The sequence below is a fragment of the Fusarium falciforme genome, chromosome 13 (assembly GCF_026873545.1).
Source record: "Fusarium falciforme chromosome 13, complete sequence".
NCBI classification, from domain to species: Eukaryota; Fungi; Ascomycota; class Sordariomycetes; order Hypocreales; family Nectriaceae; genus Fusarium; species Fusarium falciforme.
The window spans coordinates 485,417-511,668 of NC_070556.1; the positions used below are offsets into that span (position 1 = coordinate 485,417).

The 26,252-nt window shown below is 51.9% G+C and overlaps 6 protein-coding genes and 2 pseudogenes across 8 annotated transcripts, besides 2 other annotated features; 2 read left to right on the plus strand and 6 right to left on the minus strand.

Moving 5' to 3' along the window:
- Positions 1 to 2,089: 2,089 nt before the first annotated feature.
- Positions 2,090 to 3,308, minus strand: NCS54_01470700 (NmrA-like family protein; the record flags this gene model as incomplete). Its single annotated transcript, XM_053159843.1, has 6 exons — positions 3,245 to 3,308; positions 3,118 to 3,188; positions 2,872 to 3,065; positions 2,741 to 2,822; positions 2,406 to 2,694; positions 2,090 to 2,355 (listed from the first exon to the last, which is right to left on the minus strand). Exons 1-6 carry the CDS (start codon positions 3,276 to 3,278, stop codon positions 2,090 to 2,092), a joined length of 936 nt encoding a protein of 311 aa, XP_053015818.1. The 5' UTR covers positions 3,279 to 3,308.
- A 915-nt stretch (positions 3,309 to 4,223) lies between these two features.
- NCS54_01470800 (CENP-V/GFA domain-containing protein) lies at positions 4,224 to 4,825 on the minus strand (the record flags this gene model as incomplete). Its single annotated transcript, XM_053159844.1, has 4 exons — positions 4,224 to 4,477; positions 4,532 to 4,595; positions 4,648 to 4,694; positions 4,774 to 4,825. The coding sequence occupies 4 exons, from the start codon at positions 4,823 to 4,825 to the stop codon at positions 4,224 to 4,226; spliced, it is 417 nt and encodes a 138-aa protein (XP_053015819.1).
- A 1,413-nt stretch (positions 4,826 to 6,238) lies between these two features.
- On the plus strand, positions 6,239 to 7,458 carry NCS54_01470900 (PKS-ER domain-containing protein; the record flags this gene model as incomplete). Its single annotated transcript, XM_053159845.1, has 4 exons — positions 6,239 to 6,403; positions 6,470 to 6,859; positions 6,915 to 7,361; positions 7,414 to 7,458. The coding sequence occupies 4 exons, from the start codon at positions 6,239 to 6,241 to the stop codon at positions 7,456 to 7,458; spliced, it is 1,047 nt and encodes a 348-aa protein (XP_053015820.1).
- Positions 7,459 to 11,296: 3,838 nt separating this feature from the next.
- On the minus strand, positions 11,297 to 12,220 carry NCS54_01471000 (Hypothetical protein; the record flags this gene model as incomplete). Its single annotated transcript, XM_053159846.1, has 1 exon — positions 11,297 to 12,220. One exon carries the CDS (start codon positions 12,218 to 12,220, stop codon positions 11,297 to 11,299), a length of 924 nt encoding a protein of 307 aa, XP_053015821.1.
- A 2,345-nt stretch (positions 12,221 to 14,565) lies between these two features.
- NCS54_01471100 lies at positions 14,566 to 16,439 on the minus strand (annotated as a pseudogene). The gene is made up of 2 exons: positions 15,271 to 16,439; positions 14,566 to 15,226 (listed from the first exon to the last, which is right to left on the minus strand).
- Positions 14,566 to 16,439: a sequence feature.
- Positions 16,440 to 16,709: 270 nt separating this feature from the next.
- Positions 16,710 to 17,423, plus strand: NCS54_01471200 (annotated as a pseudogene). The gene is made up of 2 exons: positions 16,710 to 16,925; positions 16,974 to 17,423.
- Positions 16,710 to 17,423: a sequence feature.
- A 2,119-nt stretch (positions 17,424 to 19,542) lies between these two features.
- Positions 19,543 to 21,159, minus strand: NCS54_01471300 (Cytochrome P450 55A3; the record flags this gene model as incomplete). Its single annotated transcript, XM_053159847.1, has 8 exons — positions 19,543 to 19,655; positions 19,714 to 19,903; positions 19,960 to 20,118; positions 20,188 to 20,371; positions 20,424 to 20,536; positions 20,593 to 20,749; positions 20,798 to 20,904; positions 20,956 to 21,159. 8 exons carry the CDS (start codon positions 21,157 to 21,159, stop codon positions 19,543 to 19,545), a joined length of 1,227 nt encoding a protein of 408 aa, XP_053015822.1.
- Positions 21,160 to 22,821: 1,662 nt separating this feature from the next.
- On the minus strand, positions 22,822 to 26,229 carry NCS54_01471400 (ATP-dependent DNA helicase; the record flags this gene model as incomplete). Its single annotated transcript, XM_053159848.1, has 3 exons — positions 22,822 to 22,833; positions 22,880 to 25,178; positions 25,235 to 26,229. The coding sequence occupies 3 exons, from the start codon at positions 26,227 to 26,229 to the stop codon at positions 22,822 to 22,824; spliced, it is 3,306 nt and encodes a 1,101-aa protein (XP_053015823.1).
- Positions 26,230 to 26,252: the final 23 nt, after the last annotated feature.

Sequence of the window (26,252 nt, forward strand, 5' to 3'; positions counted from 1 at the left end):
TGCAGAGTGTGATGATCTCCTTCTCTTTTCAATATCTCTCGAAGTCGACGGAGTAGTGACTTTCATGCCCATCGAGGATTAGGAGGCGATAACGGCTAGTTGATTGGTTGGCCGTATATCAGTCAAAGTGCTTTAGCCACTCGAGGCTGATCTTATTATTGGTCCAGCCATTTTGGCTCGTTGCGATAGCCCACTCGCCTGGCAGGTTGCTCTCTCGGTACTAGTTGGCTAGGTGGTATTGACCTGCACCTATGATGAACGGCGGGGTCGCCTAGCCTTCGGCATTGATCGCCTGAATGATGGTAATCTATTCCTGGTTTCTAGGCTGCACTGATTTCGGCCTTCCGCGTATTTCTATGCCTGTGACGACCATTCCGCTTGCAATGACGCCTATTATAAAGCTAGTCTCGTCAAAGTTGTAGATATTGGCAAGGTCGATACCATATTTCGTGATTATATTCTCCACGAGCCTAAACTAATTGCGGATAACGGTTGGATCTTTGCATTTAGCCCTCTGATAGTCATATCTACAAAAGAAACGCGTCTAAAGCTCTTAGTGCCGCTTGACGAAGTTAGAAGCCTAGCGCTTGCCGACGGGTGGTGCGTCATGGTTGGCGAGTAATCGGTTGGCTATTTCTTCTATACTACGCAGTCGCGGGGGAAATCTTCGCGAATCTAGGTCGAGAATGAGCTAAGTTATGATTTGTTTCTCTAAATTAGAGAGTCGGCGTGACTTTGGAATCTAATCGCGTCGAGACTGAATGCCATTCTACCGGCGACGTAGCCTATGCTCAGAGATCTTATAGAGCTTTGTAGCACGTCGCATGCTTGGCTTTGAATTATTTTGAAGAGCTTGGAGGGCGAGAAGAGTTCTAGCCTTAGTACTTGGGTCCGACATATTTCGTGGTTGAAGAATTAATTGGTTAAATGAAAAGTTCGGTGTAAGAGGGAAAAGCGCGACGCATACTTGGATGCGACGCATGCTTATCATGTACATTATTATATTATATCTATCTTAACTTTAAGCGTATTTAATATAACGTAGAGACTATACTTAATCTTATAGTCTTATAGTTAAAGAGAATGATTTATAAAAGAGGTTTTAATTAGGCAATTGATAGGGACGCATCACGAATTGATAGGGGCGCATCCGCCTTAGGGACGCGCCAGCTTTTATAACATCTAATTGGGCCAAATTTTCCAGACCCATAAATACTTCCCCGTGAAGGCGGTGAAGCCAGCTCTCTTAACAAGCCTAGTTCTTCCCAGCCCAGAAGCAACTACGTCGGGCCAATCCTCCTAGAATAGGTCGCGTTCAGGTGCCAACTCAGTATTATTTACGATACAGAATCGGAGCGATTCCATTAAGAGTAGCTACCTACGAAGCCCTTGCGATCTATGGGGCCGTGGAGCGGTTGTAAAGGTCTGTGGATAAGATGCGAAGAGGTTTGCGATTGTATCTCCGTCGCCGACTTCGTAGTATTGGCCGATACTTATTCCGTTGCTGCTCGCTGAACGAGGTCTATTCGCGAGAAATGGTGGGCTGAAACTGGCTTGTCGACTCTGCCGCTGTCGTTTTCGGGTACGCGATTCGCAGCTAGGACCGGGGCTTCGAGTTCGACGTCTTGAATTGATCTCTGAGCTAAAAGGTGACTCGGACTGGAGCATGACGAAAGACCTGGTGGTTGATGGCTGAGAGACTCATGGTGGATCATCCGCTCATTTAGGTAGATTGAGAGCCAAGCTCGAGGTACTTCGGGAGCGTCGGCAGAATTCTGCCTGTACTAACAGAAAAGTGGCCGACGAATCAGAGGCTACAAACATGGCGCGTCCCTAAGGCGGATGCGCCCCTATCAATTCGTGATGCGTCCCTATCAATTGCCTTTAATTAATATTTATATCCTTCTTATTATATATAACAAGGTTTTAATACGAGGTAGTAGTAAAGCGTATTTTATATAGTTACTAGAATATCTTTTTTTTTTTTTAAAAAAAAAAAAAAAAAAAAAAAAAAAAACCAAGAGATATTTTTATAGAAATTGCGACTCTGGACCTAAGTTCTGAGCTTAATGGTAGATGCCAATCTATCTTACAACCGATCTTTCCAGATTTTAACTAGAAACTCCTCTATTGTGGTAAGGTGCACATGAGGAAGAAGTTTATTCCACTCATCAGAAACTTCCCAGGTACCCTTAAGGGCGCCTCGCATAATCTCGGCAACGACATAGTGTGTGAACGTTTCCCAATCCTGGCCAACATCAATGTGTGGGGGCTTTTTCAACCTGGTATCCCAGCTAACACCAAGTTTCCCCGCCTCGAGGTTGGCCTGGGAAACTTTTATAATTTCAAAGGGTCCTAAGATGATTTAGTTATTATACTAGAGGTGAGGTTCTTTGACTACTGACCTCGAATAGATTCCGCCACCTTGATGATTTCTGAACTTGTAGTCGTAGATCCAGAAATACCACCGATCACAGGCCAAGCTTCTTCAAAAGCCAAGGCTTCATCGATAACAAGAGCTAGGTCCTGGATCGTGGTCATAGTAATCCGGTAATCCCCTTGCTCTGGAACCAATGCGCGACGGTTCTGAATGTCAAACATGCCGGTGTAGACGGGGTGGTATGTCGTTGAGGGCAAAGGGGAGCTAAGGTAATTCATAAAGATGCCAGGCTGAAAAAGGCAATACTCAAGGACCTAACAACATTAATAATCTCCTGAAACATAAGCCTGCATTGTCTACCTTGGTCTCTTGGTTAATCTTTTTCAAATACTCATACACTTCATCTTTCTCATGGTATGCGAAGGATCCATTGTAGCTTCGGCTGCATCACGTTAGCTTACCCAGACAGGATGTTTTAGGGCACTCCATACGCAGCCCATTCGTTAGGTGCATAGCGCTTGACCCCGACCTCAACACAAGTATCAATCAAAGCCTTTTGCAGGTCAATGCTCGAGATGAAACAGAGCAAGGTGTGGACTCCGCTTAATTTCTCGGCGAGGTCCTTCTTGTTGTTGTAGTCCACCTGCACAAAAGTGACGCCCTTGACGTTCTGTTCCGGGGGTTTCTTTATCGTATAAGCTAAAGGCGTCAAATCGGGTTGAAAAATTGTAACTCACTGAGCGAGTTAGGACTTGAATCTCGTGCCGTCCTGACTGGCCTAAGATGTACACCAGTTCCTTGGACACATCTTATGACAATGCATGTCAGCATTATAGGGTTGCAATAGAGAATGGTAGCACTTACTCCCAGTGCCGCCAGCAATAGCCACACGAACCATGGTAATTGAAAAGGAAGAATCCGATATCGCCGTACTCTGTAGTGACATATTACAGAGAGAAACAATTACCTATTTATTATAGAGAGAGTTGGGGGCGAATTCCTCACGGAGAGTTACAATGTTCCGGTTTTCAAGTCCCACAAGTGGTCCGCTGGCAATCTCCGCAACTTTGATACAAGGCGGAGCGTTCTTGAGATTCTTATGACTAATATTACACGAGTGAGTAGCTCTGATCCCCCAACTCGTCAAACAATGATCAAGCCTTGTTGTCAAACTCCGCGCTTGTGGGACACTTTCTCCGCTAGACCCACAATGTATCTCCGCTGTGTATCTTGCAACAGACGGCACATCGGGTTTGGCTACAACACGACCTCCGGAGATGATGCACGAAATATCCCGAATTCCGAACCAGGAACAAGCCCAGCTCTTCTACGGAGTAAAACTGTCGGATTGGACCCCGTACACAGCTTCGGGGGTTGTTACGTGAGACTCCCGGTAATCGGGGAGGCCTCAGGTAGACTAGTCCCAATTAGGAAGACCACATCGCGTCCCGGAAAGGAAGGTGGCGATAGCCTCGGGACGAACACAAGCCATACACACAGATTGAGGTCATCCACAAGGATAGCCCTACGTTCGACAGCACATGCCTCGAATTTCATGAGCCACAAAGAGATCAGGTGAGTCCGAAACTGCAATCGTCTCGATATAAGTCTTAACTAGCCAAGATCCCTACCCTCCGGCGCAAGATATGAGATGCCATGGAAGGTCAACGGGCATTCTTGGCTACAGAGCTCTTTCAACTGGCGAGAGAGCGCCTAGGAAAAGAATAGGCATGTCAAACCAATAGTGACAAAACTCTGTTGCAACAATATCACAAAGTTATGAAGCTTTGGTATCAGTCACAGCAATAATCAATCACCTATGTACGGTAGATGATAAGACTGATCAAGGCGAAATCATCCCTTCCGACTGCTTAACTCCTTCCAAAGGATTCAGGTAGTCCCTGCGCCTCACAGTAAAAGCCTCGACATCAATCAGGCCCAGATCAGTGAAAGGCTCATCAAGACTCCCAGCCTTGATGGAAACTGTGTCAGGAAAGGCCTCGGGCTGGCCATAGAGCGCCGAGCCGCAGTCACCGCAGAAGTGGGTATGGTATGGCATTTTCGAATCTGCAATATAAGTGTGGTACTTGGTGGCCCCTATCAGAGATGAATCAGCTTAATTTCATCCATAAATTTGACATGCAATCGTACCCTGAATGATCTTGAAATCTTTACAAGCGATAATGATATTGACACTGAAGGCACTAGCGGTGCGCTGTGTTGCGGGTGAGCATATTGGAATATCAAGAACTGGGAAGAGCGTATACTTTCTGACAGTTCAGGCAGTGGCAGATAGCCCTAACTCCAGAATCGACTGTCCTATCTGTCAGCTATTTTCATCTTGATCGTGCACAGGGCTCAAGTATGATCCAGGGGTTCAAGATAATACTTACTTTCTGCCGTGTACCTAACAGCATTACAGGCACATCCTCCTGTGACAGTCATGATGCCAACAAAAGTATTTTGTTAGACACGATGGCGGAATCAGGATATAAAGTGATGATATGTTTAACTTGAGGTCATTTCAGCATATCGCAAGCCGAATTTACTCCCATAGCAGTGTCAGTCAAGGTTCTTATATTCCAGTCTAGGACGCATTGGATCTTCTCCATGACACCCTAGAAAGCAATAATCCCCGGAAATCGCCACTTGGTCGTGGTGCAAACCTTAAGTAAGAGGCCGTCGGAACAATTACGTAAGTCATGAATATCTCCCAGGTTTTCGGGCATCGGATTTCAAACATGGGCAGCTGTTGAGTGTCAAAGCCGTGGGCCCTTCGGGTTTCGGATCAGACCATCGGATTTGGGTCCCGATCTTCCCATGTATTTCCGAAATCGAGTAACAATCTTCCAAAAGCAGTGCGTCACGTTGCCGTCACCCAAATGATATCGGGTCAGGTAGAGAGGCTTGGACGGGCTCTTACGTACGGTTCGGGATGATTTTAAATATTTGCACATAATTTTCCCGTCAAGAAGCCTCCACTCTCTTTCCCTAATAGGTGAGTTGTCAAGGTTTCTCAGGGGCGCCAACATCGGAACGACTCCCGTCGCTGTTGTAGGAGGGCCTGCAAATCATCCCGTTGATTGTTTAGTAACACATTTCTTCACGTGTCATGGGTTTTAAGATGTAGTCAAGGAACTCCTGGACATTGTAGCTCGCGAAAGAGCACATAACGAGGCAATCGTTCAAGGGACCACGTTGTTCCTCCATGTGACGATCGTGGGGTTTCCAAGGCATAGACCGGTCGAGTCGAACTATCCCCGTTCAACATACATCACCGCCTGGTTCTTATAGGCGGGTTATTGTGGTTCTACTTGTTCTACCATTCCCGACTGCCTGGCCGCCTGTTGTTCTTGACATGGGTCATGACACTCCAGTAGTCTCGACAGTGTAACTCTGGGCGAAAATTATGGCGAATGAACAAAACACAACGCATGGCGCATTTGCACACATTGAGTGAGGAATAAGAAGGATCAACGAGCTTTCTAGAGGTTTCCACTCTGTTTGCCCGGCCTTGTTCACTCCCATGGCAGAGGTCGTTTGAATACTTGGCAGGGTAACTTTCCGTGCAAACTCTAAACAACGGGCGCGGACCCGGTGACGTAAAACTTCCGAGTATCATTTGCCATACCATAAATGGTGCTGATAGACATAATCACCGCGATGAGCGTTGATCAGATGACTAAAAAGGCCATGCCATATACTTTTTTTTTCTTCTTCTCAGCTACTGCCGTATAAATACTGTGACGCAAGTCTTCCGTGGCGGTCAGATCACTCTTTCCAACTCGACACATCTATCCACTGCTTAGTATTTGAGCACTTCTAAACAATTTACTCTATTCTTTCGATTACGACACAATGGCAGACGCTACCACCATGAAGCAGTGGGTCGTCCGTTCCGACAAGCATGATCTCGACGGTATGGTCTTTGTCGACGCCCCTATTCCACAAGCTGGAGAAAATGACGTTCTCGTCAAGCTGCACAGCGCTGCCTTGAACTACAGAGATGTTGCCATTCCAAAGGTTTGCTAACTGGCCAGCATGCCAGCCTGATGAAAAGGCGGCAACTCACCGCTGACGTGATGATAGGGGAAATTTCTCTTCCCATACCAGCTACCTATCGTGCCGGCATCTGACGGTGCCGGGGAAGTGATTGAAGTGGGCTCGAGAGTCACCAAATGGAAGAAGGGCGACCGAGTTATCACGCTTTTCAATCAAGGTCACCAGTACGGACCCGTTGATCCTATTGTTGCAGCAACTGGTCTAGGTGGTACGATTGATGGTACCCTGCGCCAGTATGGGGTGTTCAGCGAGAATGGCGTTGTACGAGCTCCCGGCAACCTCAACTTTGCCGAGGCGAGCACGCTTACGGGTGCGCCCCTGACGAGCTGGAATGCACTCTATGGCCTTCGGCCGCTCAGGGCCGGAGAAACCGTGCTAGTTCAAGGAACGGGAGGAGTCAGCATCTCGGCGTTGCAGGTGAGTGCTCTCTTCCAACGTCGCTTCGAAGTGACCTTTGGCTTATGATTAAAAGCTTGCCAAAGCGGGTGGGGCAAAGGTGATCGCAACCACGTCATCTTCCGAAAAGGCTGAGAAACTCAAGGCACTCGGCGCCGACCATGTGATCAACTACAGGGAGAATCCCGAATGGGGTGCAATAGCACGAAAGCTGACTCATAATGAGTCTGGTGTTGATCATATCCTCGAAGTCGGCGGCTATGGGACTCTTGCGCAGAGTTTGAAGGCGATCAAGTACGAGGGCATCATTACCCTGATCGGCTTCTTGGGCGGCGGCTCAGGTGAAGCCCCCCCTTCTGCTTTGGAAACCTTGTCAAGCATGTGCACCATTCGTGCTATCTATGTTGGTTCGAAAGCACAAATGGAGGAAATGGTTGCCGCATATGAAAACAACGACATTCACCCTGTTGTCGACTCCAAGTCGTTCTCTCTTGAGCAGGCAAAAGAGGCATTTGAATACTTGGTGAGTGAGGCGATAAAGGTTCTAATCCGAACCCACAACTAATATGCAGTAGGGAGCTCAGAAACATATTGGGAAGGTTTGCGTGCAGATCGAATAGAAAAACCATTCAGGGCTTTGCGATGAGTTCTCTTTGCAATGTTTGGAGAGGGACTTGTAGTTGTCTCGGGGTGTTTAAGCTGTGGCTGGCACGGGCTGGTGGGGGCAGCCAAAGCACCTCTACATAGGAAAAAAATGAGAGAATATTATTATCCCTTCAACTGTGATAAGCCTCCCGGATGTAACTCGCCCCACATCACCACTATCACATGACCAGTACAGGAGACGCAAACCGGAGCGGTTTGCCCAGAAGAGCCTTGAGGAACGAAGCTAGGTTTGATGACATTTGACAACTTTCAAAGTAAAGGAGAACCAAAGAGAATCACCTATTGAGGTCAATCCAGTTTTCTGTGTGGCGGAGCTGAGCTATCTGTGGCTTGTCGCCTCCCCACATCCCGTTCGGGCCGCAGCGTTTGTAGCGAGGCTGTGCAGGTCGATGCCCAATCTTACCCCGCAATGATAAAAAGCCAAACACCACCAGACGCCTATTGCCCAAACTGCCAATGTCTGACAGGAAACACCAATCTTCAAATGGCGTCTACAGAGGAACAGGGTGGTCGCTGGATTCATCGTGATTTTGTAGTGAGTCTCAACCTCCAGCCACAGCAATGGGTTTAAGATCTAACCGAGACACAGCCTGTACGTATATGGTTGAGAGTCATGAACATGACACGCTGACGCTAATCACACTCTGTACTTGGTGGGGCCTCAAAATCGGCCATCCCCGTCAGTCGTTCCGACTGACGGGGGGTCCGCTGATTAGGAAAAGGACCGTTGATTCGGAAAAGAAAGATACATTAGCCCACAGCCAAAATACTATGTGTGTGAAAGTACCTTCGTTTAGAGCATTACCTTGATATTTGCAAGCGTATTTTTGACCTGTACATAACCAATATTTGACGCTTTTTATTGGTGACCTCACGCAGTCAAGAGGGACAGAGTGTGTGTAGTTTGGCCGCAACGGGTCACCTGTCACTGCGGTCTTATGCGTAAGCGTGTTAGACCGCAGCGTCAGAGAGGGCCCAAATGACCCGGGCCAAACTAGGATGGTGGAGGGGACGGTGGTTGAACCAGAGACAGCGGCGCCGGCGAGCCCGTCTGGAACTGGTGGTTGAGCTGATACAAGACTGACGCGTTCGTCGTGAAATAAACTCTGAATGCCTCCGAGGTCCACCTCCCGAGCATCTGAATCTGGTCGTTGAGAATCCCACTATCGTGCGCATGTTGCGCTGCACCTTTCCGAAAGCTGTGGCCTGAGTACCCGTCCGTTTGTAACCCAAGAGTTCTCAGTTTGGTAGAGAGGGTAGATAGGAAGTTGCTGCGACTGAATGGTCTTCTGTGGAAGGAGAATAACGGGGCGTCGTGCTCCTTGGGGTCGAGGAGCAGCAGCTTTTGAAGCGCGTCGACTGGGCATGCTCCGTCTCCTGTTCTCGCGAGGATGATCTGCACTCCTTCGTGGCGGCGGTCCGTCTTACTCCTCTTGAGTGTGAGTTGAGCATGGTCGGACGAAGACGAGAATCTGATGTCTGAGCGCGTCAGTTTCGTTGCCAAGAAGATGGAAGGTGTGCCAAGGTCTTCTCTCTTGTATGTGAATTCTCCGACGCGGAGGAATCCAGCAAATGCCACCCGGCAGGCGGCTGCGAAGTTCAGATCATCCCTGAGGTCAACGGTCATCTGCGAGGGCTGTAGCGGAAGTGTGTCTAAGCCCGCGGATAGCGCTGTGATGGCCTCACGCGAAATCGGCTTTCTGACTCGTACTTTGGCCGTTGGGCTGAGTCTTCTCGCGCCATCGATGAGACGGCGGAAGTGCTTGTTATCAAAGAGGTTATCATCAAGAAAGTTATCAATGTGGTAGGCCCGGAGGGCGGCTAAGTCTGCCAGGGCCGTGTCCGGCTTGACTGATTTCTGGCCGGAATTGCCAAGGAGTCGTGAGGTTAGCCACGAGATCAGCGAGTGCCTCGAAGCTGGCCACGCTGGCAAGTTTTGCAGCGCGCAGTGCCTCTCGTAGTTGCGCTGGGCAGAGAGGTACACGGAGCGCGTGTTGGCGCCGAGCCCGTTCCAGAGCAGCTTCAGGTGGCCTGCGTTGAGCTGATGAGCTCGTGAGGAGAACCACGCGGGCGGTTCAATACCGAGAGGTCCTGCCAGTGAGGGCAAATGTTAGCAATCTGTTGAAGGTTACTACGCGAGAGCGCGTCTGCTAATGTGTTTTCCCCGGAGGGTAGCCAATGTGGCACGATTTGGATGTCCCTCGCCGCGGCTAGGATAAGCAGGCTCTTCAGAGGTGCATTAGGCGGACTATGAAGGAAGCCTTTACTTAGTCCTGTGTGCGCTGTAGAGCTGTCCGTGTGGACCACGAGGGTGTGATGAAGCCAATGTTGGCTGAAGAGTTGGAAGCCTTGTAGGATGGCGTCTACTTCGTTGGTGTTGATGTGCGCATGTGCGTCTTGAGCAAGGGCCAATGTGGCAGCATTGCTTGCATGAAGCTGGTGGCAATGGGCCAGCCAGCAGTCCGATGTGGACTTGGAGGAAAAGAAGAAGAGCCCCTGGCCTGTGGTGGAGGCATCTGTGTATAGATGCGTGATGTGGCGGCGGCAGGGGTCGATTAGGAGTACGCCGTTGAAGAGAGACAAGGAGTCCCTCCACCATTCCAAATCGTCACGTACCTCGTAGGGGATACGGCGGCGCGCGCTCTTCCCACGTGGGAAGGCGGCTTGGAAGGTGTATAGAGACTGCAGCCTTGTTCTTCCTAGCCGGACGACTCTCGAGCAGAAGGCTAGTAAGCCTGTAAGACTCTCGGTTTGCTTGAGGCTGAGACTCGCTGCGTTCAGGGCAGCTGCGGCGTCCAATGTGGCGCGGCACAACTTCTCTGGTGGCAGGCGAGCTTCCATCGCAATGGAGTCGATTTGGATACCTAGGACCGCGACGCATGTCCCTTGCTCGTCCTTTTTGGTGTTGCGAGGGATGCCTAGGCGGTCGGTTACGACGTTGTAGACCTCGTCGAAGGCACCCGCACGGTCGGACACTGAGGGCGATCTTGTGATGGCGATGAAGTCGTCTAGGTAATGGTTCATGTAGAATGCAGGGAGGAGGCACTGGAGTATCCAGTGGAGAGCCTCCGCAAAGAGGTTGAATAGAAATGGGGCTGTTGCCAGGCCAAATGGGAGGCAGCACTCGACGTAGGTGGAATCGTTCCACCGAAAGGCTAGGAGGTGCTGGTTATCCTCAGCAACGGGGACTATTCGGAAAGCGTCCTTGATGTCCCTTTTGATGATTGTGCAGCCTGGGCCGGCCTGCACAACCTGGTCGTATATATCGTCGATATTCATATACTCGATGGTTGACCAGCTGTCTGGTATACCCTGGTTGACGCCTCGGTCAGGGGGCCATGATAGGTCGTGGATGCGGCGCCATTCCCCATCCTGTTTGGGAACTAACCCAAGCGGCGAGATGAAGGAAGGTTCAGAGGTCAATCTAATCCGGCAGAGCCTAAGATTCTCTGCTAATTTTTCCGTGATAATGTTGGGTTCGTGTATGTGGTGGTTGGTGGAATGGTAAGACTGCCTCTTGCCTCTGTAGCCTATCTGCACACCGTGCGTTAGGATGCCCACGAGGGTGGGCCCGAGGTTTCCGGGATAGTAGCGGAGGAAGTTGCTCCAGCTTTGCGTGTGTAGTGGTGAAGGAGAGAGCTCTAGTTTCGGGAGTTCTGGGTTGAAGACGGGGTACTGGGTGGCTATGTTAGGCCTCGCCGGTTAACCACACGGTATCGCGCCTATCGCTGGTAGGTAGGAGGCTACCCCGTTATTTTCGCTAGGGCTTCTCCTCACCACTCGGCTAGCTTGCTATTTCTTCTTGCGGCAAGACGAGGCACCGTGGTCGCCTAAACCGCATACCGTGCACTCGTGACGTCTCTTGCAGCCTTCCCAGAGGCACCCTGTCGTGTTGAACTTGTCGTAAACCTCTGTCTCATTGTTTGAAGATCTGGCCTGTCTCGCCTGTCGGGGTTGGGCTGCTGGGGAATGCGGTGGTGACTTGGCTGGCAGGGTGAGGTTGTGGCGGAGGTATTTCTCGCGGAATTGGGCCGTGACCAGGTAGCTATCCGTCGACAGCTCTCCCTTATCCAGTATATATTGATGAAAGTTAAGAGCAAGCGGGAGTACCGCTTCCGACCAGTGATAGGTCTGAGCAAAGTCCAGGATCTGCCTCATGAATATGAGCATGTTGGGGACCGCCTTAGGGTACTTGTCGCCGAAGAGGTATCCTATGGCTGCCAGGTAGGTGAGGAAGCAGCCGGTCCATATTTGGGGGTTGGGGCCCCAGTCCTTGAGCGATGGCGCTGTCTTCTTGAAGCCTACTGCCCCTCCTGACTCGGTCATCTTGAAGACCCTGTCTTCCTGATCTAGATCGGTGACCGATTTTTCTTTAAGGCGTATGAGTTCGGTTGCCTTCAGCTTCCTCTCGAAGATGCGAGTAAGGAAGGCGGCGGAGACACCCGGGAACATGTCGATGAGTGGTTTCACTTCAGGGGGTGGCTCACGGTATTCCTCTTGGTTATCCTCGTCGATTTGCAGGTCCCCCTGAGGCCTCCTCCGGCGGAGGTCGGTCTCGGCTATATCTAATTCCAGACGCCTGGCCCTGTCCCGCTGTATTTGACCTAGCCAGCTGGCGCGGTCTGCGGCGCTCATGGTCTCCCAGATGTGGGGTGGAGGCCATGCGGAGTCCTGTGGGGCGGGCGCGACGGTGATGGACTCGCTGGAGGGCGTCATCGTACAGTGGGGGAAGGGGGCGGAAAGGGGGGGGTATATGCAGCCTTGTTAGTGCTATAGTTGCGAGAGAATGACTTGGAGACTGAAAGTCGAGTCTTGACTGCGTGAGAGATGACGAGACACCTGCCGAGGTGAGCAATTGACTCCCCGTGAGGCAGTTGCAGGAGGGAAGAAAACCCCTCAGTGAGCCTTCCGAGCCGGGAAGTCTATTGTGCAGTGTGGTCATCACGTGAGGCAACCCCAATAAAACTACTCCCTAATTGGTAGAGTAGTAGTAGTAGGGTCTGGCCGTTGTAAAGAACGGACTAGCGAATTAAGCCCGCGGCGTTCTTTCTTGGAGATATCATGGTTCTCCCCAAGATGTCTCGATACGCGATCGCTCTGGGGCTTGAGGGCAAAGCCACATTTCTTGCAGAGGATAGCATGCTCTGGCTCATTATAGTGCAAGCCGAGCTTATCCAACCTCTGAAGATGTATGTATGTATGTATATTTTTCGTCCGGGGGGCCGTGAGGCCCCAGAAGTCTCCTAAGGGAGCACAGGACGTGCTGAGCTAAGGGTCTATCTACAATCTAATTGCATCATGCGAAGACACTTTCTGCAAGAAGCGACAGAAGACCACACTATCCAGCATATCATCGGCACAAAAGGCGCATCGTTTCGAGCCTGCTACCCGTCAGCGGGATGGTCAGGCGCGGCTAGTAAAAGGTAGAAGCAGGACGAAGCCTGTGACCAGGGTGGCTATAGCAGAGCCATGGGCATGGTAGCTCAAGGCTGCCTCTGGTGGGTACGGGTAGGTGGAGGGCGTCGCAACGCTCTCTACCTGGCCGAGCCCAGGTAATAAGAAAGATAACAAAAAGAAAGAAGAGGGGTTAAAAGAGATAAGAGGTCAATCGCGCCCTAAGTCGGCCACGTCTAGTGACGAGGGCAGATCTTTCCAAAGAAGGCGCTTGCTTTCAACAGCTTGACAAACTTGGTGAAGTCTTTTCCTATGGCGAAGTTGACTGCCCTATTCGGGGAAGGGACCAGCCTCATCCGGTGGCGCGGCGGTACCTTTCTGCAGTAGAAGATATGATCCGGTGCTTTGCGTCGGTTGCATGAGCAGACCAATCGTGCTTTACTATGGTCAAACCTTTCGTGGTAGGCGGCAAAATCCCCGTGAAGGGACCTTGCTGCGAGTAAATGGTGCAAGACTGTACGCGGGAGCGATAGCTCCGGTGGGCAAGCTACTGTCGCCTTGAGATTCAATCTCTTGTACTGCTCCGGGGAGGCGGAAGACCACCAGGCTTCGAATGCTTCTTTTGGTTTCTGCCTCGCGATTCTTCGCAGGTTGGCTAGCGTCGGTCGGGCGCCCTTGGGCTCGGGCAGTAAATATGCTGCTTTTGCTAGTTTATTGGCTTATTTATTACCGGGGATGTTAGTGTGACCCGGTACCTAGCGCACTTGAGCAGCCCCATGGGATGCTGCTAGGGACTGGAACTCGAGGAAGACTTCCTGGGAGGAGTCTGATGGTGTGCCCGGCAGGCATGTAGCGGCAGCGAGGTTGTCTAGGCAGATGAAGATGTCCTGGGTTGCCGATTCCTGCAGGTTTAGGGCGGCTTTCAAGCCTTCCAATGCCCCTGTGGCTTCGGCATCAAAGACCTCAGCCGGTCCGCAACCTCTGAAGATCCTTAGGAGATAAATCCATCGTAGGGTAGGTAGGTATAGAGATAAAGAAGCTGCTGTCATGGGGGTAAAGGGCAGCGAGAGCTGATTATTCACCTTTGCCAGCAGTCTGATTATGAGCAGGAGGTGAGGAAGGTTACGCGTTTCGCGTCTTAGTGGGATTCTAGAAACGGAGTGCGTTTCCAGTCGTGTTGGAAACGGGGCGCGTTTCCACGGGCAAAAAAGAAGTACGGCCCTGCTGGATGTGATTGGTCGAGAAGTGGAAACGGGGCCCGTATCTAGTCTACATTCCTGAGTAGGATTATGAATTGTTGTTAGGAGGTCATTTTGCGCTGATTTGATGTTCATCTTCGCCTGTCGTCGGGGTCGAAATGCTCGACTGCCTCGTTGTGTTGTACCGCTCACGACGAGACGTTGGGTTCCCTGAAGACTTCCAAGGGTTTCTCCATGTACCTTTGACGATATTACGTAAATGGGAAGGAAGTAGAGGGTCTGAGTGTGCAGCAACTTCTAGAGACATTTGTGTTACAGACGCTGTAGCTTATTTGCCGCGATCTTCATCGTTCCCACGCCCTGGGAGGCTTCAAACCTTTCCCCACGGTAGCCAAAGTCAACGTTGAGGCCTTTCCTCTCGTCTGTTATCATCGACGAGAAGAGACCGGAAACACTCCCCAGGCGAAGCTACGCCTCAACTCGAATTCGCTTCTGTGACGGACCATCTAGTAACTCGGCCTTCTGGTTGGCGGCGGCACTTAAGATCTGGACAACCTCCCGACAGGGAGGGCGTGTCTTTCTCTGTTCATCCGTACGAGCATATGGATGCCTTACCATCTGCAGAATTGCCTTTCCAAGGTCTGGTATTTCTCCAAGTTTAATCTCTGTGCTCCAAATGATGAGAGGATTCGGCTCACCTATGTCCTCGCCGGTGACGAGATCCCGAGTTACAGTGTCATACGCTGCATGAAACAAAGGCCGCTGCTTCTCATTCTCATCTCCATACCGCCACGGATTCTGGCGGAATTGCCATGGATGTCTCCCTAGAAGCATCCATATCGCCGCGACGCCAGCAGCCCACACATCTACCGTCGCAGTAAACCGGTCCAGCTCTCGCTCCGGAGATAGCCAGCCGATGGTACCAGTAGTTCCAGGTTTGGGTAACGTATAGCCGTCTGGAGCGTAGATGGCGTCTTCCGTGTCAAGCAGGACGATCGACGCTTGGTCAGAGTCCCACTGTCGCACGCCGATGTTCATAGGCTTGATATCGCCGTGGATCCAGCTATGAGAATGGAGAAAGTCGATGGCTTCCAGCAGAGATATTGTCATAGTTCGGACCATACGAGGGCTGGAAATGGTTAGTTTCGATATCACAGAGGAGCAACCACTGACGCAAAAGGACCCTTGTATTGGGCCAGTGTCTTGGGCGTGAACGGCGTCAAGGCAAACCACACGTCTGCAGAAGCGTTGGCTGCCTTCGGATCATCTGTGATGACTTCTAGCAGGCGCACAATGCGATCCTTCTTGGTCGCATCGGTGAGCTGTGTCAGCGTCTCGAGGGTTCTCTGACGCCGTGTTAATAGGGTAACAGCGTTGTTCGGGACGGCGACGTTGGCGACACTCATCCTCTTGAGGGCCACGACCTCTCCGGTATGGCCCACGCCAACACTGACTCGTCCCGAGCCGCCTATCCCTACTGTCCCTGCGCTGCTAAGCGTCCACCCGCCGACTTGGATGCCATTCCCGGGTGCTGGCGTCGGGGTCATAGATAAGTCAACTGGACGTGGTATCCCATTGGACGTGCGGATGTATTCGCTCATAGCTGCGGTGTGTTCCTCTGTTGCGCTATGTCGTGTGTAGCTGACCTCGTATTTTAACTGTCCGAGGCGGATAAACGAGCTGTGTTTATTGAACAGACGGAATTCTCTAGAGCCTAACGCTTCCCCGTCGACTTCTACAACACCACGATCGGATATCTTTCTCACGAGGATCCTACCTATCTCGTGAACTTGGAATGCCGTGTGGTGCTGGCGGATGCCGTGAAGCGTCGAGTTCTCGAGACACAAGATAAAGTCATTGCGTGACTTGATACTTCGTCGTCCCGCTGTCCATCCTCGAAACCTGTAGGCTGGCGAGCGAGACAGATCAATGAAGTAACAACCCGTGTGGATGTACTTTCCCACGTCTGTGACAGGGGTTAGATCGTGCTGGCCGGAGGAAGACGGCGATGATGAGGAGAGATGACCGGTCTGGATCTGCTCCAAAAGTCTGCCAACTTCCTCGTCTCGGACCTGTCTTGACGATATCGAGACATGGCAACTGGCTTGAGCTCTCTCTTCGGCTCCGGCCTCATCAGCTTGGGATGTCTCGAGGAGCCAGTCGACGACATCCGAGAAGGCGAGCCGTGCTTCAGCATTATAGGGTGCTATAGTGACTGTGGCGTGGTGTGCGGATGACAACGGTCCAGCCGGGTCGTCATTCGTCGCTTGGCTGTTGGCAGGACTCGATGCCATGGCGAGGGCATTGCTGTTCTGGTTCAAGGCTCCGATTGGCTGAAGCGTAGCTGTAGTTGGTGCCTCTCAGGTTGCAGTTATGGTTAGACTTGAAAATATCGAGGCACTTGCTAATGGGTTTACTTCTTTCACTCCTACAACTGGGTGTTAATGTTAATTACTCGCTCTTATGTGTGTCGCTGCGAGGGGGTTGTTGTGAGCGCGAGTGTCGGTCGAAAGTTGTTCCGAAGATTGTTCCGACACCGGGTCATCAAAGATCCGTCCCGAACAACGCTGTTGGAATCACGAAATGACATTCACGCTCAGACTTGACCAAAGCACAACTGGCACGGCATCACATCGTCGAACATCGCCGGCTTCCCATCATCGGAAACACGGTCGCAATGTCCGCGACATGATCTAAAAGCACCAGCGCGACGCGACATGCGGTCATCTCAACCATGCGACGCCCCGTCACCTGAACCGCCGGCTCCGCGACATCCTGCGCCATGGCGCCTGCGTGAAGCGAAGCTGTACGAGCGCATCTACGACGTGGTACGGGTTTTCCATCCTTCCTTTGCGCATGGCGCTGACAGCCTCCAGACCCTCCCCGATGTTGTCGAAACGTCAGGCTCGCATCTCGTCCCTGCGCCGCCAACGCCGACATGCGCTCGACCACACGACGCCGTATTCATCAAAGAACTACACCGAGCGCTGGAACTGGTGGTATTTGCTCATGGTCTGCGCTGTAGTATGTACGGCCGCGATATTGCCGAGGATACACGCCCGGGACACACGCCGCCCGGACTGAGGGAGAAGCTGCGCCGGGAGGCGGAGGCCTGGGCGATAGATCCCAGCAGTGAGTCAGAGACGTCATTGACGCCGGCTGAAAGCAGCACTCCGCAGAGCCATTGTGAGAGGCCCTTGAAGCCGGTTTCGCCTTTGTTTGAAGATGACTTGCCGGACGGAGCGGAAACTCTGCCAAATCGGAAACGACGGCTAGAGTCTGAGGTTATAGAGGATGGCTCAGAGGCTGTCAAACGACGGCGGTAATTTGATAGACTGTCTTTGACGCAGCTAGTGATGTAATTTCTTGTACACGTACGTACATACGTATTATATTTAAAACGCTATATGTATGTATAGAAAAGTTATATATATAAAGTTATAAGTTACCCAGAGTCTTGACAACAGTAAGTGCATCGAGCTGTTGTGCTTTCAACCAGGCTTGATACCTGCGTGATCGTGATGCCCAAAGCACCACAACCCAGGACATTTGGCCAAGTATTGCAGGCTTCTAGTACTTTCAGCATTCTGCAATTTGAAGGAGGAAATTACCGGTGTCATAAAATTTGTCTGCATCTATGTAAGTAAGATTAACCGTCACTTCGAAATAGACACACCAACCGCTACCAACCTAGGCACTACCACAGGCGAAAATAGTATGCAAGCAGTTAGCTTTGCCATATTATGGTATCAAATTCAGAAGAGAAGATTTGGAAACAGATTACAGAAAAACCATTGATGCAAATTGACAGTATCTAAATCATATTTTGTATAGGTATACGTGAGCGGGCGAGGAGACCCGTTTAAACTTGACCAGCCGGGTTCCTCCTCTTTTATAGGGCTCCGTCGACTTAGGCGATGAGGGCATCCTCGCCGGGAACGATGGTGCCGTTGGTGACAGCAGCAGCGTGGGTGCGAGCGAGCCAGCCCCAGACGGGGTAGTACTTGTCGAGCCAGGGGATGAGCTCCTTGGAGCCAGGAGTAGATCGCCAGTCGCGCATGAGGTCGTAGACGATGGAGAAGAGGCTGATGGCCTGGACACCGGCACGGGCCATGCGGTCGTTGGAGATGTCACGGACGAGAGCAGAGTTGGTACCGGAAGCCTCGACGTTGGCCCAGACGGAGTAGCCCTCCTCGCGGAGAGAGAGAGCCAGGAAGGTGGTGCAGACGTCGGTGGTGATACCGGCCATGATGATCTGGCTCTTGTTGGCGGCGCGAACGGCGTCGCGAAAGTCAGAGTTGTCCCAGGTGTTGACCTCACCCTGGCGCTGGATGAAGGGAGCCTTGGGGTACTTCTCGAGGATCTCGCGCATGAGAGGACCGTTGGGGCCTGGTGATTGGTCAGTACAAGGTTCAAACTATCTGGATCAGAGACGGCAACTTACCCTAGTCGGCAGAGGTGGTCAGGATGACGGGCAGGTCAAAGACCTCGCCGAGAGCCGCGTGGGCGAGGGCCTGGTCGCGGTAGAGGGTAGGGTCAAAGTCCCGAGCGATCTAGTAGAGACCCTCCTGGATGTCGACAACGAGGAGAAGCTGCAACTTGTTAGGAACAGTCTGCTGTAATACTCGGAGCAACTCACAGCATCGTTCTTGTCAAGACGCTCGTACTTGAACGAGTTCTAGACAGCCTTGTTGGCGAGGGAAGCAGTGGCGAGCAGGCCAACGCCAAGGAAAGAGGGAACCTTCATCTTGGAAGCTGAGGGAGAATTGATATTCTTGAGAAGACTTGAAAGTATCGGGCTCTCTCTTTTGGATGCTGAAACTCCTTGATGGTTGTCTGAGCCTAGAGAAACAAGACTCTGAACTCGGGATGCCCCCGAGGTATATATACTCAGTTTTCGACAGCCATCGGCCGCGATGCTCAAGGTTCAGCACCTCACTCAACCTCGTCATGTAGCAACCGACATTGAGGCCCCGAGTCGCAGACATCCACAGCAGCTGCACGAGCGGGAATCGCGCCCGACTCCCAAGTGGCACGGGTCGGCCGCATATTGTGAAGCCCTTCACATGCACGGCTAGACACGAGGCTTGAGGGTTATCGGCAAGCGGCACGCAAACATGACAATTCACACGACAAATACCGCCTCGGCTAGATCGAGTTGTGCATCGCAGGTAGGCCAGTCTGCATGAACATGGATGAGTTGAGTGAATGTAATGTCTAAGTAAGCCTATCGCTGGGTTTGTCATCATGCAGCCCTCTCGACTCAGCGAAATAAATCCCCACTTGGACGCTCGCCCCTCACCTTCAGTCAGCCTCTGTCACCAGCTTGCCCAGCACTCTATGTCGTTAGCTACCCCAGTCTCGGTACTACTGCAAGGGCCTTTTTTGCTGGTAGGTAGGGAGATGAACCTCGTGGGCGTCCGAGGGCCGTTAGCTGCTATCCATCTACCAGACGACAGGCAGTCTCACGACGCCAACATCCTTGTGCCGCGGCGTGCACTCGACTTCGTCCAGAGGGATCGACACTCTCAGGTCCGGTAGGGTAGCGAACAAAGTTTCTGGAGGCGCATGTTAGCGGCTTCGGGCCATGATGCTAGTCTCGACGCTTTTGCATACCGAAAACGGTCTCAAGCTCGGCCTTGGCTAGCAACTCTGCGATGCAACGATGTGGGCCGAATCCAAACCCGAGCCCATCCCGAGAGTCGAAATCACGGTGCATGTCGAAAACGTCGGGGTTGGGGAACACGTCCTCGTCCCGATTGGCGGACTGGTTCGAGGCAATGATACCCTCGCCTGCGCGAATGAGCTGCCATTTCGTTAACCCTTCGGCTATGCTATGACGCATTCTTTCATAATACTTACTTGTCCGCCGAGCTCCATATCTTCCTTAGCCACTCTCTTCATGGCCATCGAGGAACCGGTGTGGTAGCGGCATAGTTCCTCCACAAAGCCAGGGACAAGGGTCGCATCAGCCTTCAGCTCCTCGAGTTGGCTGGGGTTCTGCATCAGCGTGACGACGCCCTGCGGAAATTCGTAATCAGCACAAAGCACGCCTTAATAGATATCTGAAACAGGTCTAAAATGTCTTACTAGAGCAATTATGTTGACCATGGTGGCGTTTCCCGCGACAAGCAGCAGGAAAGCGATCTGTACTGCGTCGGACTTTTCGAAGTGTCCGGGCACAAGTTGCTCGGCAACTAGGCCGCCAATGAGGTCGTCCTTGGGTTCCTTGAGACGTTGATCAACAAGCTTAGCAAGATACTTGAGCAGTTGCCTAAAAATGCATTAGCATTCAACATAAATCGAATTGTTGTTTGTGTCCTTACTGGTTAGCGGCCGCCGCCTCTTGAGCTGTGCCGCTGCCGTTGCTTCGAATGGCATTCTGCTCAGTCAAATATTCGAGATCCTCAAACGGAACTCCCAAGATAGTGTAGATGATCTTCGAAAGATTATCAGCAGCGCTCTAGTTGGGCAATGGCTCAAGGATTTACTGACGTAAGACGGAACGGGAAGGGCAAACTTCTCGACCAGGTCGACGGGCTCATCGCATCCATTGGCCACCATATTATCCAAAAGACCCTGTATGGTCTCTTTGATATATGGCCTTAAACTCTCCACGTGATCCTTGGTGAAGAAGGGTTCCACCATGCTCCTATATACCAATGAGCGATGCCCAGTCTCGATGTTGGGGCCGTCTTACTTTTGGTTCATGTGCGCCGGAGCATCCATGTCAACGAAAGTCGGCTTGTTCTTGGCAGCAGCCTTTCCACCGGCACTCAACTCGGGAAATCCAAGTCTAGTTCTCTCCTATATTCCATCAGAATCACTTTACCATCATACTCAACGCTTCTGCCGCACCTTGGAGAGTCTCTCATCAGTAGCTACCCTGCATACATCCTCGTGCTTGACCACCAGCCACGCCAAGCTTCCATCGAAGAGTTTCACTCGGGAGATTGGGTTATTGGCCCGGAGCTGAGCAAACTCTGCAGGGGGTTCAAGTGCCGAGGCCCGCTGAAAGGGGAATCGCGGGATGGTGATGTTCTCGTCTTCGGCAGCGTGCATGTTGGATATCGTGATGCGTCTTGATTGATGCTGTTGATGATAAAGATAACGCTCAATACTGGCAAACTTGAACTTTTATAAATATTCCCCTTCACTATTCATCGTGAATCTCGGCCTCGGTATTCCGACTTGACCGAAATGGGCCCATCACGCGTTCACCAGGTGCGCTCATCGGAGGCCGAAGTGTCCGAGCTGTTCGAGGCGAGAATGGGATGATATGAGCTGTAGCAAGACATGGCCAGGTAATAAGCCAATCAAAAACTATCGTGTGCACGGTACACTGGGGCGATATTCACAAGCGGTACTATTAGAGGCGGAATGCTGACCATTTTCTCGTGACGAGCTGAGATCTCCACGGAAACACCATCTTTGCTTCACGGCCTCGCATGATGATTACACGCACTGTTTACCCAAAACGGAGACTCGAAACTGCACTCGGCGTATCGAAATCTCCACTAAACTTACAAATCATGGATTTAATGATGCTCCTGAACACGGATAATCCGAGACTTGATGATTCTAAAGCCATAGTGAGCACTGTGTTCGGAATTATTATGAATAACATATAACGTCGGACCCCCCACAACCGACCACTTTTTTTCCACCTACACTACCAGTAATTCAGCAACAATGTTGCCCCCCTACATGATTCAGAATCCCATACAGGAGACCGGTCCCCTACGGGGTCCGCCAATGCCTTTTCGGAACGAGCCGAGCCGTTGAGAAGCCGCCTGTGTTGTGGTTACAGGGATTGGTGGATTGGATCAAGGGGTTGGTGGCGTCTGCGTGTGATCTGCGTGTGATCTGCCTCTCGCCATTCGCGCTTTTAAACGCGGCGCACAGGCGCTTGCTACTCAAACCCCGCTTTCGACAGCATTGCTGTTTCGTGTATGTGTTCCTTTACCTTTTCGATTTAATCTACGTATTCCTCAGGGAGTAGCATTAAATTGCATTAAATTATTCGCCATGACTATTGACTACTCGAAATGGGATAACCTGGACACGGATTCAGAGCCAGAAACATCCCCTCCGTCAGTCCCTACCCCCCGAGCTCCCATGCCAACAGCCCCACAATCAGGTGTACCGGCCGTAGCAGCGCCAGTCACAAGCAGCACCCCAGGACCCATCCAAGCCATCATTGTCCGGTGCGATGTTGAGAGAGCCAGATTCGCGCCTTGGTCTGTGACAATGATCGAGGCGGATCACCCCATCTTCTCAAACTCCGTGCCTCCTATCCCAAGACTCATCGAGGTTCCATTAGTCTTCCACCGGGTCGGCACTCATTCTGCAAACCGGGCCGATCTCGACAATCAAATGGTCACATATCTCAACATCGACCATGAATCCGGGTTTGCGCCCCCGAGCTGGCAGTCCTACGTCGGCACGGTGCTGGTGGCGCGGAAAGATCAGAAGCCGTTGCTACCCCAACATCTGGAAGGCGTGTGGATGTATTGCGATCATATCTTGGATCTCTTTGGAGAGGGAGATGGTGCACCGACACATATGTATAATAGGCAAGCGTTTGAGGAGTGGTGGAAAGACTACTGCAAAGAGCAGAAGAAGTTACGGCCGGGGACCGGAGGCGAGAATGATCCGGATGATTGGCAAGCGGTGCCGTCGCCCTATGAGATATAGGGTCTTGTATGTGCTGCTATATACATCTCACGCGCTGATCTATGTGAGCATCTTGTTGACTTTCAAACAATCGCCTTGTTTCTACTGCTAGGTCCGTCAGTCTCCGCATGGCATCAATCATGCTTTGGTCCGGCTTGTTGCCGAGGAAATCCTGCGGCCGTACGGGACTGAGCAGTTTGATGCCTTGCAGTGTTCTGCACCTGGATAGTTGCACATAGAGACTGGTGAAGTCGCACTTCGATGGTTGCCCATTTGTCATGCGATTTCCTCGCAGCTCCAACAGAACGTCTATAAATGTTTTGCCTTGGGCTTTGTAGTCAGTCAGAACGAAGGCCGGGACGACAGGTAGTCCTCGCCGAGTGCATTTCCCGGATAAGAACCTGTAGTGAGAGTTGGCTGGATCGAGGGTATGCGTGATGGGCCGGATGAGCACGGTGCCTGTTGGGAGGGCCGGGATGGCTAGATCTTTTGTGTCTTGCGACTCCAACAGTATGCCCAGTGGCGGGCCGAAGTGGATGGTAACATCGTCCGCAAGACAGTAGCCCGGGAACTTTGGATCTGGGATGACGTCCACAGCCGTAAACTCGGCCCCGTTCACAACTCTCAAGCCGGTGTAGGTATTTTTGTTGACAACTACGGGCATTCCCTGGGCGTAGAAGAATACCCCAGGGATCTTGCAGCTGGAGTTGTCGCCTTGCTCGATGGTCTGGGCTACCTCCAGCTGGGATAAGGCCCGGCTGCGCCATGTGTGGGTCGAGATGAAGATCGAGATATGCCTTCTGTGAAAGCGGGCCCAATCTATCAAGGCTTCCATGTTGAGGCTCCATCGGTTGCGATTGAGCGGGGTTATGGCGCGCAAGCCAGCCTTGAAGGTGATTTGGGAGCGGTCCACGAGCCTGGTGTTGAGCAGGTCAAGGTCCTCATTCGTCTGGGTTCCAGCCCGTACTCTGTCCAAAAGAGCGCCCAGCTGAGGATCGTCTCGCGCGCGAACTTGCTCCTCAAGAAGGACGACGGTCTTGAACATGAGCCAGAGGCTGTGACCACGATGGTGAGCAATGGTGGCCTGCCCCAAAGAGGCCGTGTAAGCCGAATCTACCATCCGGTCCACCAGGAGACTTGTCTCGAGCACGGGGGCGAACTGATAGAAATCACCCATCAGGAGAACAACAGGAATGCCGCCAAATGGCTTGTCGGGGCAGTCACGGAGAGCCTGGAGGCGGCAGTTCGCATGGAATAGAGTGGCTCCCCCGAGCATGCTCACTTCGTCGATCACAAGTACCAACTTCTGCTTCCACATCCATTTCTTCGCTTCCGAGAAAGTTGGAGACAGTTTTCTGTCGCTGGAATGATGGATATCCAGTCCGCAGGCCGAGTGGAGTGTCGTCCCGCCGATCTGAGCTGCTGCACTGCCTGACGTGCCGGTAATCTGGAGGTGATGTGGCTGCCCTCTAGCCGCGAATACGTCCCGCAAGGCATCTACAATTCTGGACTTCCCGGTACCGCCTGGACCACCAATGTATTGAAGATGTTGACCAGCGGATTCGGGATTGTCGATATACTTGTCCAAGAACCGACACACAAGTTGTAGTGCCATGCTCTGCAGCCCGTTGAGCGTATACGTGGAGGCGGCTCGAAGTCCTAGCTCCGTGAATCCTCCGACGGGGCCTAGCTCAACAAGCATCGGAGGACTTTGCCCATTCAAGTCTTCCGGCCTCCTAGTAATGGGAACATCCGTATCACACTGCCGCACAAGTAGATCATCGATGTCGGCGTTGTCGACAGAGGTCGTGCCACCTTGAACAGCACTCTCCACCTCATTGAGCATCTTGAGATGCAGCAGATCCTGAGCCTTCGCCGCTGCCTGGACGTCTTGAGCAGAAGGAATCGAACAGTGAGACAAGACGCTATCCTGATGATGGTTAATTTGCTGATAGAAATTCTCGTGGCGTTGAATAAAAGGTCGGCCTTCTTCTGCCGGGTTCTCCTGGCAAAAGTCTCGGATCAGGCCCCGCAGGACTGAGGAATCCTTCGTTGCGTCGGAGTCTCGCACAGCAGTTTGGAGACTCCGAAGGAGAGCTGTATAGCTTTGATGGTGCTCTGCCATTGTTGGCTCCTCTGTGGTTGGCTCATCGTTATCATTGCTTTCATCCAGAGGGAATTCTACATCGACTGTGTCGTCGCCTTCCGATCGGCTGGCCCAGAGCCGAGCATCCTTACGAGCATCCTCAGCCGATCTCCTGAGGAGGGAGATGTTTGCGATGCACAATCTCAAGCGAGCACAGAGGGTATCTGCAAAGTTCTGCCATATGCCCGTGATATTAGGGTGCGTCTCGGAGAGAAATTTTTCCCATGGTACGAACAAGGCCAGATGGAGAACCGAGTTTCTGAACAGAACGTTAGAGCTGGTTCGCGGGTAAGTGAGCCAGAAAATGAAGCATACCGTTTGAAATACACCGGGTGCTCATCCATGTGGTCGTCGCTGATGAATCCCTGAAAGACCGGGACCGCGTATTCGGGGGGCAGGCGAAGCTTTTGTATCCATTCGTGACATTCCGGAGGCCCTTCTAGCGCAATACGGATCTCATCCTCATCTCGGCCACGGCGGCGCTCCAGGGTAACCATAGACATATAGTCATAGAGACACACGTGCCTCAGAACTGGGCCTCGATAGGCATAGGCATCCAGGTACAGTAAGGTCCGGCCATTTTGCCGAAACTGTACCGTCTCCGACGGCTCTTCGGCGTCTGTTTGCATGCAGGCCTGGCGACGGAGGTGTGGCCAGCGACGGAAAATAGTCCAGTAGAGTGCCGTCAGATTGATATAGGACCAGTGTGGCACATTAGTAAAATCGGTTTGATACCCGAGCAGGAAGTAGCAGACCTCTACGGCCGAAAGCTGTCTCTCGGAAAAGATTCGATTCGCCGCTCTCATCAGAAATTGGCGACTCTCGTTTACCACAACCTGGCGCTGGGCACCCTGTTCGGCAAGACTCGGCCCCCTCAGCGCCGCAGATTCACGAAGTTGTCGAAGAACGTCAGCTGCGAAGACAAGGCGTTTCCACATGGGCGTGTCTAATTTGGTGGCATAGTTTGTGATGTAAAATACCATGGCGAGTCCCTTGGCCTTAGTCAAGATCATGGAGATGTCGTGGTTGTGGCGGAGGCCGACTGCCATTGCTTTGTTGTACCGGTTGACGAGCGGGTGATTCCGCCGGATTCTGAGCAGACCGTCATCCGTGAATCCGGTGCTCTCGACGATCTTCCAAGGTGCCTTGAACCGACAAGCCGTCCCTCTATTTTGATCTGCACTGTCTCTAACGAGTCCTTTTAGGGAATATTTGATACAGGTGTAAGTGTGCGAGTGCACCTGGCAACAGTACGCAATGTAGTTGGACTCGTTGTCGAAAGCCGCTGCGAGAGCCTCGGTGTCGTGCATAATCTCCTCGATCAGGTCGATTG